This window comes from Leopardus geoffroyi, chromosome D3, assembly GCF_018350155.1.
Source record: "Leopardus geoffroyi isolate Oge1 chromosome D3, O.geoffroyi_Oge1_pat1.0, whole genome shotgun sequence".
Classification (NCBI taxonomy): Eukaryota; Metazoa; Chordata; class Mammalia; order Carnivora; family Felidae; genus Leopardus; species Leopardus geoffroyi.
This window is the reverse complement of record NC_059339.1, coordinates 27,677,219-27,698,348: the sequence shown is the minus strand read 5'-3', so window position 1 is coordinate 27,698,348 and position 21,130 is coordinate 27,677,219. Positions and strand designations below refer to the sequence as shown.

Here is a 21,130-nt window from a genome sequence, read left to right as displayed (position 1 = left end):
GAAAGGCTTTCTTAAGAAGCTGGAATTGCGGGGAGGGTTGAAGGACATGAGGAAAGGGCTGGGCAGGGGGAAGAGCAGGTGCAAAGGCCCTGTGGCAGGTAGGTGAGTCTAAGGAGCAGTAGGGGACAGATTCCTGGGCTCTGAGGCCGGTTGCCTGGAAGAACAGGCTAGGCTGAGCACCGTGAGGGCATGGACTTGTGGGAAGCTGCCAGAGAGCTGAGAGTGTGTGTGCATGCGTGTGTTGGAGGCAGGGGGGGAGCAGTTGACCCCTGGTTGCTGTGGGTAGATGAGGTGGGAGCAGGCTGACTACTTAGGAAGTTTTGGAATGATCCGGCCTGGAGGAATAGCATTGAACATGTTTAAAAGAGGTCAGAAATTGGAAACTTGTTTTTTATTTAAACTTATTTAACAAGGGTTTCTGTGTCACTTACTAGTGCCAGATGTGTTCTAAGGGCTTTGCAAACATCAGCTTCTTTATTCTTCATAACAGCACTGATGAGGTAGGTGGCTTCTCCCCTCACAGTGGAAGTGGACGGACAGGGCAGTAATTTGCCATGCAGCAGGCCCCAGGATTTGGGGACAGGCTGGAGGGAGGGTGAGAGAGGTCAATGAATCAGGTTTCTAGGACATCAAGAACATCAAGGTTTCTAGGACAACAGCTGGAGGAGAGGGGGCAGTACTACCTGGGGGGGCCATGGGGGCAGTGTTGGTGGTGAACCTCCCGGTGAGGGTGCATGGGGAGGGGATCACCCCTCAGGGTGGCAAATGGGCATCACCACATGGGGAGGGCTCAACTGCAGGACACTGTGTGACATCTCCGAGGGAGAGAGGGGATGGAAGAGGAATAGCTGTAGTGAGAGGGGCCGGAGATGAGGGAACCCGGTGCAGGGAAGGGGCTTTAACCAGGAAGCCAAGACCTGCTTCCCTTGGGTGAGTCCTTGGGATCATGGGCCATTCCCCTCCCCCTGAATGAGCCTGGCTTCAGGAGAGTCCTGGACGCCTTTCCTGGCAAGCGAGCTATAGGGCAGGTTGGCACTGGTCAGAACTGGTGGCCAGGTGCCCATCTTCGAACAGCACCTGAGACTCGGCTCTCTTCTCCAGCACCTGTCCTGAGACTTTGTACGCCATGCAAAAGAACTTTTGATTTTGTATTCTTTTACATTTTTAAAAGTTAAAAAAAAATTATTTTTTTTAATGTTTGTTCATTTTTGAGAGGGACAGAGACAGGATGCGAGTGAGTTAGGGGCAGAGAGAGAGGGAGACACAGAATTGAATCAGGCTCCAGGCTCCGAGCTGTCAGCACAGCACAGTTGAGCGGGGCTCGAACTCACAAGCTGTGAGATCATGACCTGAGCTGAAGTCAGATGCTCAACTGACTGAGCCACCCAGGCGCCCCTAAAAATATTTGTTTTAATTTTATGTTAGAGCACAAACGAGCAGGGGAGAGGGGCAAAAGGAGAGAGAGAGAATCCCAAGTAGGCTCCACACTCGGCGTGGAGCCCATCGCAGGCCTCTACCCCATGACCCTGGGATCACGACCTGAGCCCAAAATCAAGAGTTGGAACTTCAACCTTCTTCCTTTTAAGAACATCTTCTCCTTCTTCCTTTAAAGATCTTGCCCATTTACCTGGTAATCATAATTATTTTGGCATAAGTCCTAAATCATATTTTTTCACTAGATGAGATATCTCTAGACATGCCACCTAACTAATGATTACAAGTTTCCTTTTTGTGATTACTGTAAAGCCTTTAACGAACCATTTAATGCCTAGTGTTTTTTCTTTTTTAATTATTCCCCAAATTTTCAGGAGTGGAATAATTGGGTCAAAAGATCTGAACATATGTATGGATCCTGATATATATTTCCAAGTCTTTTCCACAGGAAAAACTGACCAGTTTGCAAGTTCCATCTTCAATTGGGGAACCAATGTTGTCTCCATTATTCTGCATTAGGTATTAGTATTTTATTAACCTTACTGATCCAATCTTGGCTCTTGCATAACATTTTTTTGCGTGAGGGACGAAGCGTGATCCTGCCTAACCCTCGTCTACCGCGGCTCTGGGCGGGGCGGGGTTGGGGGTTGGGGGGCGTTGGAGGGTGCGCTGTGCTCGGGCGCCCCCTGTCGCCCATTGTGACGCCGGCCGCGTGCCGGATTCCCTAGGCGAGCCGCGGCGGCGGCGGCGAGGCAGAGCCCCTAAACCATGGCCGAGTCACAAGAGCTGCTGCTGCAGCTGCAGAAGGACAACCGCGACGGGCGACTACGGAAGCAGGAGCTGGAGGAGCTAGTGCGGGGGCTTGAGGCCGAGAGCGAGAGCCTCACCGGGCGCCTGCAGAACCTGCGGGAGCGTGAGCGCAGGTGCGCGGGAAGCGGGGCTCAATGGGGAGAGGCGGGCGCGCGAGGGTCAGTACTACGGGTGGTGGCACCCAGGCCTGGGCAGAGCGGCTGGCCCGCCCGTCGGTTGCGCCTCCCCGCAGGGCCCGAACCTCCGCTCTAAGCCGGCGGGACCTGGAAGATCTACTCAGGGGACCCACGAAGGGGAGGGTGCGGCGACCCGGCGCGGGCTTCCTCGGCCTCACTAGTAACTGGCCTTTCCCGGCGGTTGCGGGAGTCTGAACACCCGCCGCCTCCCTCGGTGGCACCGCCTCAGTTTCCCCTCTGCAGCCTACAGCGGAAGCGAAGCCAGGCGGCGCGGGCCCAGAGAGGGGAGGCGCGCGAGGCGGCGCGGGAGCGCGCGGAGCGCGCGCGCGCGCTGCTGGAAGCCGCGGAGCAGCACAAGCAAGACTTGGTGGGGCCTGGGCCTCGACTGGGGCTATGCCTGCGGAGAGGGCGGGGCCCTAAATAGGACCCGCGCGGGGTCGGGACCCAGTGTGGAGCCGTTCCGATGCTGGGGACCCCGCCCCGACTGGGGTAGGGCCAGCAGCGGAGCCTGGGGTCTCTGAGAGGCCCAGACTGCCCCCCTCAACCCTATCCACAGGAGCAACACAACCGGCAGCTGCAGGAGCAGTGGGAGGAGCTGTCAAGTCAGGTACAGTCAGGAGGCGGCCTTGGTCTCTAGCTTCCCCTAGGAAGTCCCATTGTAGTCCTCGCCCCGGTTTTTACCCTGTCCCGGCCTTTAAGGACATCCCCTGCTCCTTGAAGCCCCGCAAACCCCGTCCTCACAAGACCTATCCCTAGCTCTTCTACTACGGAGGGGAACAACTGAGTCAACAGCGCGCAGAACAGCAACTCGGGACCCAACTGATGGCTTTGCAGGTGTTTGGGTGGGGCCCCCAATGCCGGAGCGGCGGTGCGAGCAGCTCCCTGAGGGGCGGGGGTGGGCCAAGCGGACGCGTGGGTGGGGTTCCGGGAGTGCTGGGCTCCTGACATTCCTTGGATCCGTCGGAAGAAACAACTGGAAATGGTGGAGGCCAAGCACGCCAAGCAGGCCGAGGGCCTGCGGCAGGTGCGAGCGAAGCTGGGGTTTGAGGGAGAGTGCCGGTTTTGAGTGTGGGTGGAGCCTGGGCAGGTGCAGGATGGAGAGGGGTTATTATCCCAAGTCTCATCAGGGCCCCCCACATCCCAGGGCGTGCAGCGGACGGAGGAGGCTTGGGCCAGCTTTCAGGAGCAGAGCGGAGTCCTGCAGGTACGACCCCCCTCAGTCCCAAGAGCAGCTCACCTCCGACTCCACTGTGGCTCCCACTCCTCCACCCCCAGAGCTGCTCCTCTCTCTCCCCACCCCACCCCACTCCCAGATCTCCTCTGCGAGTCCTGGGGCCTTACTCCCTCCCTGTCCAGGAGCTGCAGGGAAAGGTGATGGAGGCGGCGGCTACGCTGGACGCCTCGAGGGGCGGCCCGGAACTGTAAGGGGTTCAGGACTGTGGGGGTAAGGTGGGGTGGCTGTGGAACCGAGGCAGATCGTCCACCTCGATGCCCTTCCCTGCAGGTGCGACTCCCAGCCTCGACGGATGCAGGACTGCGCGGGCTCGCTCATGGAAGAGGTGGCCAAGGCTGACTGTGTGAGCACGGGCCCTGGCCGGGGCGCGCTGGAGTCGGAACCCAACACATGGGAGATACCCACACCCACGGGGTCCCACCTCCCCTCGAGGGCCCGCCCCCCGACGGAATCGCAACCCCCGTACCCGCCCTGCGGGAGACTGGTCCCCTACGATTCCCTCCCGCTCCTTGAGAGACCCGGACCTCGCGGCGCCCTCCGCTCCGGCGCTGAGCTAGACGCTGCTCCGTCTTTCCGTAGGAGAGGCGGCTTTTCGGCGGCACCTGCGGAGCGGGCCTCAGGTGAGCCAGTGGCAGGCGGCGGGCGCGCTGGGCGTCTTGCCCGCCACTGCCCGTCTGTCCGTCCGTCCTTGGGTCCGCAGGCTGTGGGCTCTGGGCGCGCTGCAGATCCTGCTGTTGCTCCCGCTCGGTTTCCTGGCGCTGCCTATGCTCTGCCTGATGCTGGTGAACCCCTCCGCCCTCCGCGGGGGGCTCCCGCGCTTCGACTTGGACACAGCCTTCCGCGGTTTGCGCTACACTCTGTCCCCGCTGCTCCAACTGCGCGCGCGCGGCCTGCTGCCCGCCTAACGCGCATCATGCCGGCCGTGGCCACAAGCACTAAGCACTTCTGTCTCCTGTGTGGTTTCTGGGCGCCTGGGGGGAGGCCGAGGGGAGACTCCTGGGGTAGGGGGTGTAATGTGTCGCTCGGCCCAGCGGCCCTGGCACCTCCGGCGCAGAGGGTGCTGGGCCTTCCAGGCGGTGCTTAAGTTTGCAGAGGCTGTCCCGGGCGCCTCTCGGCGGAGCCCGCGACTCGGGAGTGAGCAGGGTGCGTCCTCGTCTGACACCGGCGCCTTGGGCTGGCTCGTACCAAGGAGCTCCCGGGAGGGGTCCCCTTTCCTACAGCCCCTGCTGCCACGCCTGGGCCAACTCGGAAGTTGGCCAGTATCTTTTGCTAAACTTGCTTTTTCCCTGCTAGTGAGCCTGGGGGTTGGGGGAGCAGGCCGGTCAAGTCCTCTCCGTGGAGATCCGTGGTTCCTCTGGCCCGGCTGCGTGGGGGTGATTTAGTTCCCCACAGTACCTCTTGTTTTTTTTCAGGGTCGGTTCTTCTCGGTGCCCGTCCGGGCATTCCTCTCCTGTGGTCCGCCCCGCTTTCCGGGAGTCCCAGCCCTGCTGGCAGTGCACGCTCACCACTGCAGTCTTTGTGAGGACTCGTCTTTTTACTCATGTGAAATGCTCTGCTTAGTGGAAATGATGAACCTTGAGTTTCATTTTGCCCTACTTTTACCCGTTACATTTTTTGGTAGTAAAATTGTTCCGTGTATCTGCCGGCGCGGCACACAGGTTTTTGCTGTGGCCTCCAAATAATCGTTTTCTTATTGATTTGTTGGTGTTTTTTTAGTCTTTTGGGAGTTAAATTTGTTTATGTAATCCTATGTATAAAATTCTATCAAATTTAAGACTTAACGTGCTGTGTCCTAAATGGATTTCATTCTTGGGGTGCCTGGGTGGCTTGGTTGTGTTTGACACTTGCCTAGGAGTTGTAAAGATATTCTCATACGATGGCTTATTTTTTTTTTAATTTATTTTTAATTTTTTAAATTTATTTATCTATTTTTAGAGAGAGAGAGAGAGAGAGAGAGAGAGAGAATTCCAAGCAGGCTCTGCACAGTCAACACACAGCCAGTCACAGGGCTCAAACTCACCAACTGTGAGACTACGGATGATGTTAGCTTAAATCAAGAGTCCTGTGCTTAACTCAGCCAACCAGGTGTCCCTCTCATACCTTACTTTCAAAAGAATTTTATTTTGAGAGAGAGAGGGAGAGAGAGAGAGAGAGAGAGAGCGAGCACACGTGGGGGAGGGGCAGAGAGAGAGAATCCCAAGCAGGCTCCACACTGTCAGCACAGAGCCCAAGGCAGACTCAAACCCACTAACCTTGAGATCATGGCAAGAAATCGAGTCCAGCGCTTAACCGACTGAGCCACCCAGGTGCCCCCCCCTTTAATACTTTTAATTGGTGTAAACATTTTGTTTAGCCATTCATTATAACATTTTGTTGCTAACCATTTTGTGTATTCATTCATGCATAGATGGCCATTTGGGTTGTTTCCACCCTGTGGTTGTGGTAAATAATTCTTCTGTGAACAAATATTTGAGTCTCTGCTTTCACTTCTTTTGGGTGTGTACACAGAAGTGGAATTGCTCGATTAGTACTTCTGTGTTTGATTTTCTGAGGACCTGCTCTACTCTGTTCCACAGTGGCTGCTGCACTTTACATTTCCACCAGCAGATCACAAGGGTTCCGATTTCTCCACATCCTCACCAACATTGGTTTAAGTTTTAAAAATAAGGAAAAATGCGTGCCTTAGTTGGTTGAGGGTCCAACTTCCATTCAGGTCATGATCTCATGTGAGGTGGAGCCCCACATAGGGCTCTAGGCTGACAGTTCAGAGCCTGCTTGGGATTCTGTTTCTCTCCTTCTCCCGCACTCATGCTTTCTCTCTCTCTAAATAAATAAACTTTAAAAAATTAAAAATAATAGCCATCTTCATGAGTGTGATTTTCTTTTGCTTTCAGTTTTTAGGCATTGCATTATTTTTTTTCTTCCAAGTTTTTTATTTATATTTGTCTTTATTTTTTATAGTTTATAATTACAGAATCAAATCCATGAAAGAAGATGTTTTGGGGAAGTCTAGCTTTTATCCCTGTGCCCTCTACCCTCTTGCCTGCATTCCCTTAGAGGAAACATTTGATTGTTTTAATGGACTCTTCTTTTTTCCCCTTAGCTAAGTGAAATATATCCAGTCACAACCTCTTCCCTCTTCCCAGTCACAAGCTGTTCCCTTCTTAGGTGAACACATGGACTTCTCTGCTCCTCTTTTAGCACCTGGCTCTGAGCAGTGTCAGAGAAGTGGTGTCCTTTACTGAACTGCAATGACATGGGCGGATTCCCATGATTTGCTATATTACATCAATAACTCAATGAGGAGCCTTCTGCTAACACTTTTCTGTATTTTTCCAGATAGTCTTTGAGATGGATTCCTAAAAATGGGATTGTGGGTCAAGGCTGGCTCCATACAGGATAGTGCTGGAGACCTGCCCTTTCCATTCCCACCATCACTGGATATGTCCCCTGTTGTCACACTGGGGATTTTTGTCAGTCTGTGAGGTGAGAAATGGCACTTCAGTGCAGTTTTAATATGCATTTATCTTGATCAAGGTTAAGGAGCCCTGTGTGGGGCTCAAACTCACGACCCTGAGATCCAAGACCTTAGCTGAGATCAAGAGTCAGACGCTTAACCAACTGAGCCACCCAGGCACCCCAAAGTTAAGGATATTTTTATATTTAAGTGCCAGTTACCTTTCTTTTTCTGTAAACTACTCATATCATTTGCGTATCTGAAAAATGTAGGATTGTAGGGGTTTCTTCTTCCTCGGTTGGCATTTTCACTTTGAGATCTTTACTGTTTGTCTTTTACTTTGTTCATGGTGTTTCTTTTGCTATCCATACACTGGTTGTAACATTGTACCTGCCTGTATTGATTCTGGATTTTGGTTAGGAAAGTTCTCCTCACTTCTAGGTTATTGAGGAAACTTACCCATGTCGTCTAACATTTGCATAGTTTTATTATTATTTTTTCAAGTAATCTCTATGATCAACGTGGGGGCTGGAACTCATGACCCTAAGATCAAGAGTCAGACACTCCTCTGATTGAGCCAGCCAGGCACCACTTGCGTGGTATCTTAGTTCACATTTCAACCTCCAGTCCATTTCAGACTTAACTATGGTTTATGATGTGAGGATCTTTTGCACGTCTGTAGAAATTTTAGACTCGGCTTGTCAATTCTCATAAAAATGTCTGGGAAGTGAATGCACCGAATTTAGAGATCAATTTGCAGGGACTTCAGTCTTCTAGTCTTCAAACATGATGTCTCTGTCCAGTTTTTACTTCTCTCAGCAATGATCTGTATTTTTCTAGTGTGACGGTCTCACACATCTTTACTTTTAGCCCTAGATATTTAATTTTTTAAAATTGTTTTAAAAATTAAAAAAAAATTAACTTTTAAAAAAATTTAATATTTATTTTGAGAGACAGTGAACAGGGGAAAGATAGAGAGGGAGACATGGAATCTGAAACAGGCTCCAGTCTCCTAGCTGTCAGCACAGAGCCTGATGCAGGGCTCCAAACTACAAACCATGAGATCATGACCTGAGCTGAGGTCAGATGCTTAACTGACTGAGCCACCCAGATGCCCCAAAAATCAAAAAAAAATTTAAAAATGTTTATTTTTGAAAGAGAAAGAGAGAGTGCAAGCAGGGGAGGGGTGGAGAGAGAGAGAGAGAGAGAGACAGACAGATCTGAAGCAGGCTCCAGGCTTTGAGCTGTCAGCACAGAGCCCGTTGCAGGACTCGAACCCACAAATTGTGAGATTATGACCTGAGCCAAAGTCAGACTCTTAACCGACTGAGCCACCCAGGCGCCCCTCAGTATTTTATGTTTTTGAATGCTATTAAAAATGGTGAAGATTTTTTAAAATTTCATTTTCCAACTGCTCATTGGTAGCATATAGAAATACAACTGACCTTTGTATATTGACCTTGTGTACTGCGATATTGCTGAACCCCCCTTAGTTCCCTGAGCTTTTCTGTAGATTCTTCAGGACCTTATAGACAATGTTATTGTGCATGAGCAGGATGGTTTCTCTTCCTCCTTTCCAATCTATCAACCACTATCCTTACTGCACTGGCCACACTCTCCCCCAGTACAATGATATTAGAAGTGGTGATAACGGGCAAGGCACTCGTGTCTTGCTCCAGACCTTGGGGTGGGGTGGGGGGGTACGTCTTGAATATTTCATCGTTAACATGTTAGCTGTTTTTTTCTCAGATGATCTTTATCAAATTGGAGATGTTTCTTCTTTTTTCTAGTTTGCTATACTAGAAGAGTAGAGTAGTCCATACTGACAGTTGCCCTGTTCCTGTATTTCTATTGCATTTTATTCTATCACACGAATAACCACAGTTATTTATCTATTGTTGAAGGACATTTTGGTCAGTTACAGTTTTTGGTTATGAATAGTGCACCTCAGAACATTCCTATTTGTGTCTTTCAGTGTACAGATTTTGCACCTGTTCGGTACCTACGTAGGAATGGAATTACTGGGTCATAGAGTAGGAGATTCTCAGCTTTAGTGGACACGTCAGTTTTCCAAAGTGGTTGTAGCAGCTTGCACATCCACCAGCAGCTTCGGAGCATCCTGGTTGCTCCACACGCTCACGACACCTGATACTGTCTTTTCAGACACGCAGGTGGGTTAGTAGGTATCACGTTGTGGCTTTAACTTGCATTTTAAGCTGAACACCTTTTATTATTATTCAATGGCTCAGGATAATCTGTTTTGTGAAATGCCTCTTCAGCTCTTTGTCCATTTTTCTAGTTTGTGTCTTAACTGATTTTTAGTAGTTTCTTATAGAAGTCCTTTGAATAGATACATGTACTGCAGACATCTTCCCAGGTTTGTGGCATGCTTTTTTTTTTTTTTAAATACTTTTTAAAAGCTGATTTGTTTGCATAATCTCTACACCCCACGTGGGATTTGAACTCATGACCCCAAGATCAAGAGTCACATGTTCTACCGACTGAGCCAGCCAGGCACCCCTGTCATCCCTTTTCAGATAGTTGAAATTAGTTTTTTTCCTTTTATGATTAGTGCTGGTTTTGGTTCTAAGAAATCTTTGTCCCAAAGTCATCAAGCCTGTATTTTCTCTTCTGTATTTTTTCCTAAAAGCCTTAAACTTTACCTTGAACATTCAGCTCTACATTTCACCTGGAATTTTTATGTCTGATGTGACACAGGCAGTGAGGATTATATTTGTTTTTCTATACTGATATCCAGTTGATGTGACACCATTATTGAAAAGACTGTTCTTTCCCTACTGCCCTGCAATGTCTTTATGTATGTGGGTCTATTCCTGGACTTCTCTTCCCTTGTAAACCACGTTGTCTCAACTACTGTAGCTTATGGATAAGTCTCGATATCTAGGCTTGTTGGTCTTTAAGATCGTAATAGCTGTATTTTGACCTTTGTATTCCCATATAATTTTAAAAAAATATTTGAGAGAGAGAGAGAGAGCACGAGCAGGGGGAGGGTAGAGAGAGAGGGGGAGAGAGAATCCCAAGCAGGATCCAGACCCAGCATCGAGCCTGACATGGGATTCGATCCCACAACCCTGAGATCGTGACCAGAGCTGAAATCAAGAGTTGGGCGCTTAACTGACTGAGCCACCCAGGCGCCCTTCCCATATACATTTTAGATGTGCCAGTTTCCACCATAAAACTTTCTGGGATTTTGATTGGTATTTGCAGTGAAACTACAGATCGATTTGGGGAGAATAATCTGTGGGACGTTGAATCTTCCAATCTATGACTATGTTACTCTATTCGTTTAGGTCTTCTCTCAACAATTGTACTTTTCAGTATTTCTTCTTTCATTAGACTTATTTTCTGATATTTGATGTTTTAGGATCCAACTCTAAATGATACAGTTTTCTTTTGTTGTGAGATATATGTTGTACACATACACACACAACTTGACTTTTGTATATGAATCTGTATCCTATCACCTTGACTATAGATCATATTTATCGATTATCTGGATTTTCACGTACACAAATTGCACTTCTGAGTTTTGTTTTTCCTTTCCAGATTCTTAAACTGTTTCCTTTTATTGCTTGACTGGGCTGACTAGGGCCTCCAGCACAAGGTCTTATAGGGGTGGTGGCAGCAGGCACGTGTATACCTTGTTCTTTATCTCAGAGGCACCCAGTGCTCACCTATAAGCAGGATGGATTTTTTGCAAACACATCAAGGAAGTTCCTGGTCCTTGGGGCATGGCTTTATTTCTAGTATACCCTATCCCAAGTGTAGACCAAATTTCCCTAATAAACTCCTCAGAGGCATCAGGCTCTTGGGTTGGTCTTTAGTCACCAATGTCATCAAAACAGGGATATTATTGTTCTTAAGACTGATTTATAGAACTTAGGTCTTTTAACTTATTTTTTAAGTAGGCGTCACGCCCAATGTGGGGCTTGAACTCACAACCCTGAGGTCAAGAATCGCATGTTCTACTGACTGAGCCAGCCAGGCACCCCTGTTAAGATTATTTAAAGAAAAAGAGTAGGCAAGAGGGGAAGAGAGAGAGGGAGAGAATCCCAAGAGGGCTCCATGTTCAGCACAGAGTCTGATGTGGGACTTGATCCCATCACCCTGGGTCATGACCTGAGCTGAAATCAAGAGTCAGATGCTCAACCAACAGATTTATTCGGCCCCCTCTCCTCCACCACCAGTTAAGATTTTTAAATTTGTTTTCAGTCTCTAAAGAGACCTTATTTTCTTGTCAGCTCACAGATTTAGATTTTCTGCCCAGTATTATAAATAGCATTTCTAATTTTCAAGATCTATAGTTTGCCATAATGCCAGAACCGTGTATGTTGCATTTGACTTCCTTTTTAAGGCCAATTTGACAAGTCTTTTCAAGGAGTGTGGTTTGAAATATTTCTACTATGTTTGAATATATTTCTACCATTTTATAATGTGTTTATATCCTGCTTTTTCTATGCTCTCCCCACCCTTATGTTCTGGTTGAGCTTTCTCCAAATTACACCCTATTTTCTGGTATCTTTTTAAATTTTTTTATATTTTTATTAAAAATATTTTAAATGTTTATTTTAGAGAGCGCAAGCAGGGGAGGGGCAGAGAAAGAGGGAGGGAGACACAGAATCTGAAGCAGGCTCCAGGCTCTGAGCTGTCAGCACAGAGTCTGACACAGGGCTTGAACTCATGGACTATGAGATCATGACCTGAGCCGAAGTCGGACACTCAACTGATTGAGCCACCCAGGTGCCCCTGTAGACTGCTTTTTGAACAGGCTTTGCATGAGGAATGGGGCATGAACCGTGAGATCATGACATGATCATGACAGTGTCCCTGCCCGTCAGGATCATGACATGAGCCAAAATCAAGAGTTGGACGCTTAATCAATCTATCCGGGCATTCCCTTTTGAATTTTTTAACTTACATAATTGGCTTTTTCATATTTTTTTTTTCTTTTTTAAGTAGGCTCCACACCCAACATAGGGCTTGAACTCACAACCCTGAGATCAAGAGTTGCATGCTCTACCTATTGACTGAGCCAACCAGGCACCCCATATGTTTTTTGAATATACTGCTCAGGACTCAACTGTGCTTCCTGAAGCTGAGTATTTATGTTTATCACCAACTCTGGAATCCCACTGGAAGCTGACTGGAGCTTCTCCTTCACAGCTTCCCCTTTTGCTTTATTTTGGTAATTTCATTGTTCTCTGGTTTTCTCTTCATCTAGATCTACTGCTTAAAGTTAAAAATGCTGTTTAAACTTTAGTGACATTTCTAGTTGCCCTGTGTCATCCTCTTCTTTTAGTTTGGGGTCTTCCTATCTGCTTAATTAGAGGGTCACAGTGGGTGGGAGTAGGTGGCTGTTGGGGGCTGGCTGCACAAAGGTTTTTGAGTCCTGGAGCAGAGGCAGGACATGGAGCCACACCTGTGGCTGGCAAGAGACACGGATGGGGCGGTTGGGTGGCCTTTAACAGGAGCCGGAACAGAGCAGTTCAGGAAAATGCAGTGTGATTGTTGGTGCATCTGCGCTGTGATGAGTCAGTTGTGAAGTGCATTAACCTGGGCCCCTAGAGGCTTCCTGGTGGGCTGCACTCCGGGTGGGAGAGGGAACACTGCCCTGCTCCCTTCCCAGCATATCCAGGAATCACCCCTCAGCTGAAGGTACACCTGGCACTCCACACTTTTGCTGGTTTTTATTTTGTTCACATTGGTTAAATCTTAAGTTGAATATAATTTTTTATACACAAGAAAATACTTCATGTACCTAGGGAATGTGTTGGGAATGTGTCCAGTGCAAACGAATTATTCACACCCATGCAGAGAGTGTCGCCAGAGGATTGTCAGTCATCTCAGTCTCACGTGTCACATGTGGGTTACACTAGGAAGGAATGGATTGCCAGGCTCTGCATGGTGGACTTTTGTCCTATTTGTCCTATAAAAATAATTCCAATGGATGGAATGACGGGGCCACCAGCAGTTCACCCCCTTTGACCACGCACAGCAGCCAGGGTGGGGCTGTGCTCTCTCAGCTCTATGATTGTGGGATGGCTGGGGGGCGGCCATGATAGCTGGTCCAGCTCCACCCTCAGTAGGGGATGTCGTTCTGATAGTACTGGATCATGTCGTAGGTCCGGCTCCTGGAAGGAGAGTGGAGGGAGGCTGTAAGGAGACTGTCTCGGGTCTGGGTCCCTCTCCCCGCTGCGTCCTTCATGTCTGCCTGGAGAGCTGCATTGGGGAAGTGCCCCTTTTCTCCTCTCTGAAGGTACAAATGCAAAATCGCAGACCCTCTGGCCTCCCTGCCAGCCTTTCTTCTAGGGACACTCCTTTCCCCACCTGTGACAATGACTGTGTGAGCTCCTTTCTGCTGTCTCCTCCTGGGCCTCCTCAGCCAAACACCACTCTGCCCCACACTCTGGTAGGGGGAGTGTTAGCCAAAGATATTCCGTGTCCCCAGACATAGTGAGTGACTCTGCCCCCTGGCCTGCCGTGGCACGCAAACGACAGCTCATTCTCCTCCTGTCACACCCCGCAACCCACGCCCGTCCTACTCTGCCAACAAAACAATCGAGACCTCCCTCGTCCTGCCTTTTACACCCCTCTTGTCATGTTCCTCATGCTTGCCCTTGAGCTGCCTCCCATTCCTCTGCTCCTGTTAGGCCCACCCCAGCCGGCTCGCCGTCTTCCTCGGGTTCCATGTCTGCACCTCCCAGAGGGGAAGCTCGGCTCCCTGACTGCCCAGGTGCTTAGCCGCTCTGCCTTCAGAACTGGAACCCACCTCTTCTCATGGCTCCACTATCATAATGGCCAATTGGCCTGTCTCCACCCTGGGCCACCTGTCACTGCCCAGGCAGCAGCGTGAGGAAGGTGTGGGGAAGCAGGGGCGGGGCTGAGGCCTCTTCTGCTCCTCAGCCAGCCCACTGGGCTGTGCTCGCCTCCTTGCATGCCCTTTGCACCAGCAGCTTGCTTGGCCTCGCAGGCTGGGTCCCAGGTGGGCACGGTTTCTGGCCTTTAGGCCTCTGTTGGATGCTCCCCTCAGCATATCCCTGGCCCCTCTAACCCAGTACCCTGTCACTCCATGAGGGCTCCCTTCAGGACTTGTGGTACAGAGTACCCTGGGACAGCAGCATCTTCGTCACTTTGGCCCAGGCGTGGCCCCACACAAGGTGCCTGGAGAACACTGGTGTGTGGCAGCAGGCTCCGGAGGGGAAAGTGGAAGGGGGAGACTCACCTGTTACTGAGGAAGCAGCTCTGAATGACCTTCATGATGAAGTTTGCAGCCTCTCTCTCGGTCATGTTGGGGCTGAACCTGTGCCTGGGGGGCGAGGGCTGTGTCAGGGCTGTCCCCTGCCACCTGTGGAAACTGCTCCCTCTAGGCTACTCTCCCGTGGGATGCGGTCTTGCTAACAGACCACTTAGCATTTGTGGGAATTTGTTCCCTCCTGGGAATAGCTGTAAGGGGGAGGGGCACTGTTCCCAGCTGGCTCTGGAGGGCCTGTCCCCTTCCCCAGCAGAGCCTAGGGCTAAGCCGCTGCAGCCTCAGGCTGGAGGTAAGGCCTGGCACTGCATCCTTGAGAAATGAAGGGATACCTGGAACATCTGCAGCCTGGTGCAGTGACAGCGCCTCACCAGGAACCCTGTCTGCTCTGGGGTTCTGAGGAGAGCGCTTGGCCTTGATAATGATCACATTTACCAGCACTTGAGAGGCTCCCACCTTGAGGGGACAACTGCCCCCCAAATGGCCTGCGCATCTGCCCAGGACCTACTTCAAGAGCTTGATTGTCTGGCCACGGAAGCAAGGCAGGCCCGTGTCCAACATGAGAGTGACCAGAGAGACAACTGCATCCATGTAGGGCCTGTGGAGAGACAGGGAGGGAAGGGGAAGGAGGCTGGCCTGAGCAGGGTGGCCTTGCCTGCACTCCTGCAGCCCAGCCACCACCCAACAGCTGCACGTGTCGGCCCACCTCCCTGCAGCTACCAGGTGGGGGCTGCTCACACATCCTTGAATGGGCTGAGCATCCTGTCCTGGTCTGCCCACCTGAGGCCTCTGGCCATGGTTTCTGTGCCTGGCTGAGGAAGCGCAGGCGTGCAGGGCAAACATACCCTGACCCTCCTTTTCTCGTGGGGCAGGTGCACTGAGTGGGCGTGACGCAGGCTCCAACAGACTCTGGGTTGGAGTCCAGGCTGCTGTGTGGCCTTGGCTCTGTGACACTCTGAAGCCAGGACAGTAAGTCTTCAGGGTGCAGCTGGGAGGTGGCAGATGCTCACATTTGGGTGAAGGGGTGAATGGCGTGCTCACAGTGAGGAGCCCAAGGTGTTGCCAGGCAAGGCCACACCCAGGAGACTACAAAATGTGGTGGGACACTGACACCCGGAGCACTGACACCCAGAGCAGAGACACTGGCACAGGTGGGCAGAGTGGTGATGGGAAGGCAAGGCCCAGGCTGCCTGGACCAGCAGGCATCCTCTCGAACCTGCCTTGCTCTCTCTGAACGGCAGTCCCTCGATCCACAAAGGAGCCTGAGACGGCCCCATGGGACCTCTGAGGGATCTTGCAGGACAAGCGGCACCCAGGACTGGTGCCTGACCACCCCCCTCCCCACTATCTCGGTACCCCCACTGGCCCCTCCCTGGGGCTCACCGCACGGCCAGGTAGCCACGGACACACATCTCCATGAACCATTTGAAGGGCGTGGCCTCCATCTTGCCCCCCATGATCATCACCATCTCATCGGTCAGCTTGATGTCTGGTTCCCAGCCAAGGTTGCCACCCGGTGAGCTTTCAAACATGAAGCCAAAGTCTGCAAAATCCCCAAAGCCATTCATGACAAGATCAGATGACAGGGCAGAGATATGGGCGTGCTTCAGCCAGGGCTTGGAGCCACAGGCTCCCTACACCCCACAAGCTGGCCACAGGCCATGTTTTCTTGGAGATGGTAGGGGCAGTGGGGCGGGGGGGTGACAGCAGGCAGGAGAGAAAAGAGGTTATGGAGGTGGGGAGCCAGGCTGGAGCGGAGATGAGGCTGGCCCCGGGGCTAGATGAGCTATGCTCTCCCTGGTTCCAGTTTTCAACCCCAGAGTAGCCCCATGCACTGTGGTACCGCTGCTACTCGCCCCCACAGCCTAGTGGCCAACAGCTCTGGTCTCAAAGCTGGACTTGAACCCTGACTGGCTGGGTGACCCGAGCATGCTTGGCTCCTCTGTGGGATGGGGATTGGTGTCCTGCCCTGGGCTCTAGGGGGTGAAGGGAGAGGAGGAGGGTGGCTCTGGGAGCTGGCTGACCAATGTGGATGATGTGGCCCTTCTTGTCCAGCATGATGTTGCCGTTGTGCCTGTCCTTGATCTGCAGCAGGAACAGCAGGAGGCTGTAGGCAGCCATGCTCCGGATAAAGTTGTAGCGAGCCTGTGTGGAGAGGGCCCAGGTGCTCACGGATGGCCCTAAGGCTGCACCTCCCAGGACCTTTGGGCATTTTCCTGCCTTGTTCCTGGGACCCCAGGGCCTACAGGTGTTCTCTGGGCTCTTGTTTCTAGCCTTGGAGGTAGAGCCCAAATCAGCAGGCCAGATCTTGGGAACAGGAGTGACAAGTGACTGCGTCTGGGGGTTTAGGGGTTTAGCTCCTTCCTCCCACACCCATGAATTTGCTTTCTTCTGGGGAGTCCATTTCAAGGTTCCTTTGAATCCCAAAGAAGGTTATGAGGTGCCCTTGTTTTACCCCCAAACGTACAAGGACTCAGAAAAGCAGGGAAAGTGGGAAGCATGGTGCTGGCCCATAAGCAGTGCTGGGAATGGTGGGATGGAGAGCACAAGCAACCTCTGGTCTGGGGGCTGCCCCGCTGGTCACCTGCTGGAAGGCCAGGGTGGACTCGTCTCCATACTGGCGCGTGAAGTAATCATACATGCCGAAGTCCGTCTGGCGGCCCAGCTGGTCCCGAGAGGTACAGTCGGGGATGCACTCAATCACTCCGCACTGGAGAGGAAGGGCCAGGTGCTGAGGCCTGCAGGCAGGACCTGTCTTGGCCGCCTAAGGCATCGGGAACACCCCCTGGGCTCCTGGGAACTTACCCCAGGGGCGGTGGCCACCACCCGGTATGGGAAGACAAAGAGGTCCAGGCCAACCAGCTGGAAGATGTTCTTGAAAAGGTCAATAATCTGCAGGGCCAGCATATCCTGGAGACCAGGGAAACAAGGGGTGGTCAGCTGGCCGCCTCCTGTGCTCTAGTCCACATGACTGCTAGCAGCCCTGCCAGTAAAGAGGGAGAGAGGGAAGGAGAGAAAGGGAGGCCATGGCCAAGCAGGAGTCTGGAGCATCTGGCCTCACTGCACACCATGCTGGGCTGGGCTCTGACCACTGGGCACCGGGCTAGACTAAGGCCATGCTGTCTAGTGGGGGATGCAAGTCAGGAGTGCCTGTCCTCCAAGGCAGTTCCCTCTGGGCGGCCAGGGGATGGGCAGTGGGTGGGAGCTGCTGGAGAGACCCCTGGGTTTGGCAGAAAGCTCTGGTTTCCTCTGTGGCACCTCAACCCAATGTGGGAAACAAAGATTGTGGTTTAGCATGTGAGGTGTGACCCCTAAATGCACCCGGAGCCTTGGGAAGAGGGCAGGCCTGGCCCCACTCACTACCTGTCGGCAGTCATCTCCCACTTTGAAGATGGCCGCCTGCCATGAGATCTTTTGGCCATCAGCCTCCTGTGTGCCACACTCGTCCTCAGAGTCTGAGCGGCACCGAAGACCTGTGTGTGGGCAGTGGAGAGGAAGCCAGTTAGCCTGGAGGCAGGGAGAGGCCCTCGGGGCCAGGGCAAGTCCTGCTCACCTGCCTGGAACCCTGGGAATCTTGGGCATTGTCTCTGCAAAGCCCCAAGGAGGCCAAATGAGGCCCAGCAGACAACTGGGGTCAGCAGATGGAGCCACAGGGCCAGGGATCTCTTCTGAAGAATGTTTAGGCTTAGATGGAACTGAAGATAGAGCCCCTTTTTCATTGGAAATGGGGACCCAGGTGTGCCTGGGATCAGCAGAGGGCACTATGAACTGGGGGGCAGGGGTGTGTGTTTGTCTGCATCCTGGGGTGCCTGGGAGGACCTGGGGGCCAGAGTGCAGGGAAGGCCATGGAAGGCATGTCCCCATACTGGCAGGGGACCACACCTCCTATTCTAAAATTCATGCCCACTCAAAACTGCAGAATGTGACCTTTTTTGGAAATAGTATCTTTGCACATGTAGTCAAGTTACTGAGGGTTAGGGTGGGCCCTTATCCAATGACTGGTGCCCTTATCAGAGCAGGGAAATCTGGACACGGGGACACAGGGAGAAAGCCTTGAGAAGACAGAGGCAGAGGTCGGAATGACGAAGATGCCAAGCATCACCAAAACTTGCCAGCAACCACCAGAAGCTGGGAGAAATACACGGAACAGATTCTACCCATCTTCAGAAGGAGCACGGCCTGGCCGACACCCCAATGTGGCACTTCTGGCCTCCAGAACTGTGAGAGAATAAATTTCTGTTGGTGAAGCCACCCAGGCTGTGTAACCTGCACGGCACCCCCCAAAGCTCTGGGCTACTCAGCCTCAGGAAGGTGCCTCCTGGACTCAATGGCTGACCTGGGGCCGGTCTCCAGGTGTCTCTGTCACCGTATATAAGCTCTGTGCCATTCCTAAACAAGGGCTCAGACCCAGCGTGGATGGATGTCATCTTTCACAGGGAGCTGGTAATAAACTAAATATGCCCCCTAAAACTGGCATCATCCAGAGAAAACACTTAGATCCCAAACCGTGTCAGAGTTTCTTCACTGACCTTCTTTTTCGAGTTCACTAACACCACATCGTTTCACCTTAAACTTAGCCAGATACGGGGCTTTTGCAGCACTGCAAAACAACAGAAGGAACACGGGTGCTGGAGCAAATGAGAACTTTGTGCAAGGGAACTGCCGAAAGACAGGCAGCCTCTCACCTCTGCATGGGTGTCCCGGACTTGTAGTCGATGTCCAATACAATGGCCTCGGGGTTGCTGGGCAGGTAGCAGCCTGTGCAGGGACAGAGGGCGAAGTTACAGGGAGCCCCAAAATGACTCCCTGCCCCCAGATGGGGCTTCTAGGTCCTCATCTGAGGCACCAATATTTTATCCTGTGGCCATTACAGGTCTATCCCCCCTGATCTGTGGTCTTTCCCTGGAGCCTTCCTGATATCTAACAAAGGAGCTGCCACCTCCCAGGAGACACTTCTCCAGGAGGACACACCAACACTCAGCTTTACAGACTTAGCACACTGCTCCTCGGGGCCCCACTGGCCGACCAGTGCCAGGTGGGGAGCTGCCTGCTCTTACAGGGCATGTGCAGGAGCTTTCTACCCTGCCTCCATTTACCTGGAACACCCTCAGTTCTTACACTCACCCACTGGCTGTAGCTCCCCTCTCTCAGCACACATGTCAAGTAGGGAGGACAAGAGAAAGCCTATTCCTGGTCAAGGAACTGGCAGTTCCTCTGGGGGGATGGGGTGTACTCCCTGAGACCCAGGAAGCCGGGGAGAGATCCTGGCTAGGGAGTGGGCTTCTAGGAGAGGCTCTGACACAGGAAGTCCTGGGACTCCTGGGAAGCAAAGCGAGGCCTTGCTGTGGGGTCAGGTGGGCTTTGCCACCAAGGGAAGGAGGGGCAGAAGGAACATGCTGTTCCTCAACGCCCTCACACCGCCCTTCCCTGGCCAGTTCTGGTCTCTCTCCCAGAAGCACAATCTACAGCTCTTCCCTGGAGTCCTGGCTGCCTCCCCAGTGCCTCCAGGACAAGACCCGGCAGCATGGGCTGCAGGGGTCTGGGAGCCTGCTGACCAGGGAAACTGCAGCCTGTGTGGACGTCGAGCTTCTTTGAGCTGAGCTACTGTTTACACTGGGCAGGGCAGGTGGCTCAACAAGGGTCAAGGAAAGGTCAGTCAGTGTGGGCACCCTCAGCCCAGTACACCTGTGACACTCCCACCCATGCCCACAGTCTGTGCAGCCTGTGTTGCTCCTATTCCACTGGAGTTCAGGAAATTTCTAGAATCATGGCTGCCAAGGACAGTGTCTGGGCTTTAAGAAAAACAGAAAGCAACAAGGAAGATAAAGAGTATCTGCTGAGAAGTAGCTCTCAGCTCACCAGGGGCAGATTATGGAGAGGGACACCAGTGCCCCAGGGCCCAGGCTCAGGTGGGCTGGCCGCCTCCCTGATCCCGGTGCCTACCCACACTGCCCACCCACAGGAAGAGGCCCATCTCATCCTGCTCACCAGGCTGCACTTTTACTTCAGACAGAGCCGACAGGCATGCCTTCTTTCTCTCGTCGCCTTTAGGGTAGGGCCTGAGAAACAGGACAGAAATGCTTTGCTTTGTCTCTGCAGGAACTGGCCTCTGGGGCTTCTGGGGGACAGCCCAGAGCCCCTCCTGTCTGATTCTCCTTTTCTCTCCACGTAGTTCTAGCTACTACTGAAGGCTCTGCTAGACAAGTTCTTCCCGGACCAGGGTGGAGTTTTCTGGCTGTCACTGCCCCTTGCCTGTGTGGGGTGTGTGTATGTTGCTGTCAGAGGCACACAGGGGACACAGTTGGCTCTGGGGTCTATGCTCAAGTGCTGGCTCTGTTGTTTACTTGCAGCATGACCTTGGGCAGGCCCCTTTGTCTTTCTGCATCCCTAGGATGAGGATGACAGGGTAAAGTGGAATCAGGTGCCTGACATGATGCCCAGGAAACACCACCTCCCACTCCTTTATTTTTGCGGGCAAGAAGCTGCTGCATCACCGCTCTACTTAGTACCAGGCCCAGAAAAGGGCCTCAGGGCACACAGCCTAGGTCACTTGGTGACCCAGGTGCCAGGGAACAGCCCATGGAATGAGGCACTTGAGAAAACAGGAAGCCAGTGCTCCCCCTGCCAGGGCCTCTCCCAGGCACTTGGCCAGTTGACTCCAGGGCCCCGTCCCACATAAACTGGCAGTGCCACAGATGCCCCAGGATGGCATGAGCCCTCACAAATGGATGGTCCAGGAGGTAAGTCAA

General features: G+C 52.2%; 2 protein-coding genes and 1 long non-coding RNA gene across 5 annotated transcripts in view; 1 reads left to right on the top strand and 2 right to left on the bottom strand.

Annotated features, from left to right (window-relative positions):
* Positions 1–374: 374 nt before the first annotated feature.
* On the bottom strand, positions 375–2,059 carry LOC123587677. The gene is made up of 2 exons (XR_006707458.1): positions 1,894–2,059; positions 375–584 (listed from the first exon to the last, which is right to left on the bottom strand). It is a non-coding gene; the product is annotated as an uncharacterized LOC123587677 (long non-coding RNA).
* A 73-nt stretch (positions 2,060–2,132) lies between these two features.
* On the top strand, positions 2,133–5,428 carry TMEM191C (transmembrane protein 191C). 3 transcript variants are annotated; one of them, XM_045457613.1, is made up of 10 exons: positions 2,134–2,357; positions 2,664–2,787; positions 2,977–3,027; positions 3,177–3,254; positions 3,388–3,444; positions 3,565–3,624; positions 3,777–3,841; positions 3,925–3,997; positions 4,234–4,274; positions 4,355–4,596. In XM_045457613.1, the coding sequence occupies exons 1-10, from the start codon at positions 2,203–2,205 to the stop codon at positions 4,557–4,559; spliced, it is 909 nt and encodes a 302-aa protein (XP_045313569.1). In that variant the 5' UTR covers positions 2,134–2,202; the 3' UTR covers positions 4,560–4,596. The 3 variants fall into 3 exon arrangements, with proteins under 3 accessions (XP_045313571.1, XP_045313569.1, XP_045313570.1); XM_045457614.1 differs by lacking the exon at positions 4,355–4,596 and adding an exon at positions 5,067–5,428 and having other exon boundaries at positions 2,135–2,357; XM_045457615.1 differs by lacking the exon at positions 3,388–3,444 and having other exon boundaries at positions 2,133–2,357.
* Positions 5,429–12,804: 7,376 nt separating this feature from the next.
* The window catches only part of PI4KA (phosphatidylinositol 4-kinase alpha), a 114,754-nt gene continuing 106,428 nt past the window's right edge, over positions 12,805–21,130 (bottom strand). The window contains exons 45-55 of the mRNA XM_045457608.1: positions 20,370–20,440; positions 19,067–19,139; positions 18,911–18,981; positions 17,745–17,854; positions 17,187–17,291; positions 16,966–17,091; positions 16,406–16,526; positions 15,765–15,924; positions 14,890–14,979; positions 14,355–14,438; positions 12,805–13,263 (exon numbers count right to left, since the gene is read on the bottom strand). Of these exons, the coding sequence (XP_045313564.1) occupies positions 13,212–13,263; positions 14,355–14,438; positions 14,890–14,979; positions 15,765–15,924; positions 16,406–16,526; positions 16,966–17,091; positions 17,187–17,291; positions 17,745–17,854; positions 18,911–18,981; positions 19,067–19,139; positions 20,370–20,440 (1,063 nt within the window). The 3' untranslated portion in view covers positions 12,805–13,211. The remainder of the gene's footprint in view (positions 13,264–14,354; positions 14,439–14,889; positions 14,980–15,764; positions 15,925–16,405; positions 16,527–16,965; positions 17,092–17,186; positions 17,292–17,744; positions 17,855–18,910; positions 18,982–19,066; positions 19,140–20,369; positions 20,441–21,130) is intronic.

Excerpts from the sequence above, each read along its gene's own strand:
- TMEM191C (XM_045457613.1), top strand. The coding sequence starts at position 2,203 with ATGGCCGAGTCACAAGAGCTGCTGCTGCAGCTGCAGAAGGACAACCGC. Across the intron at positions 2,358-2,663 it reads CTGCGGGAGCGTGAGCGCAG|CCTACAGCGGAAGCGAAGCC; the intron begins GTGCGCGGGAAG and ends TCCCCTCTGCAG. Across the intron at positions 3,445-3,564 it reads AGGCCGAGGGCCTGCGGCAG|GGCGTGCAGCGGACGGAGGA; the intron begins GTGCGAGCGAAG and ends CCCACATCCCAG.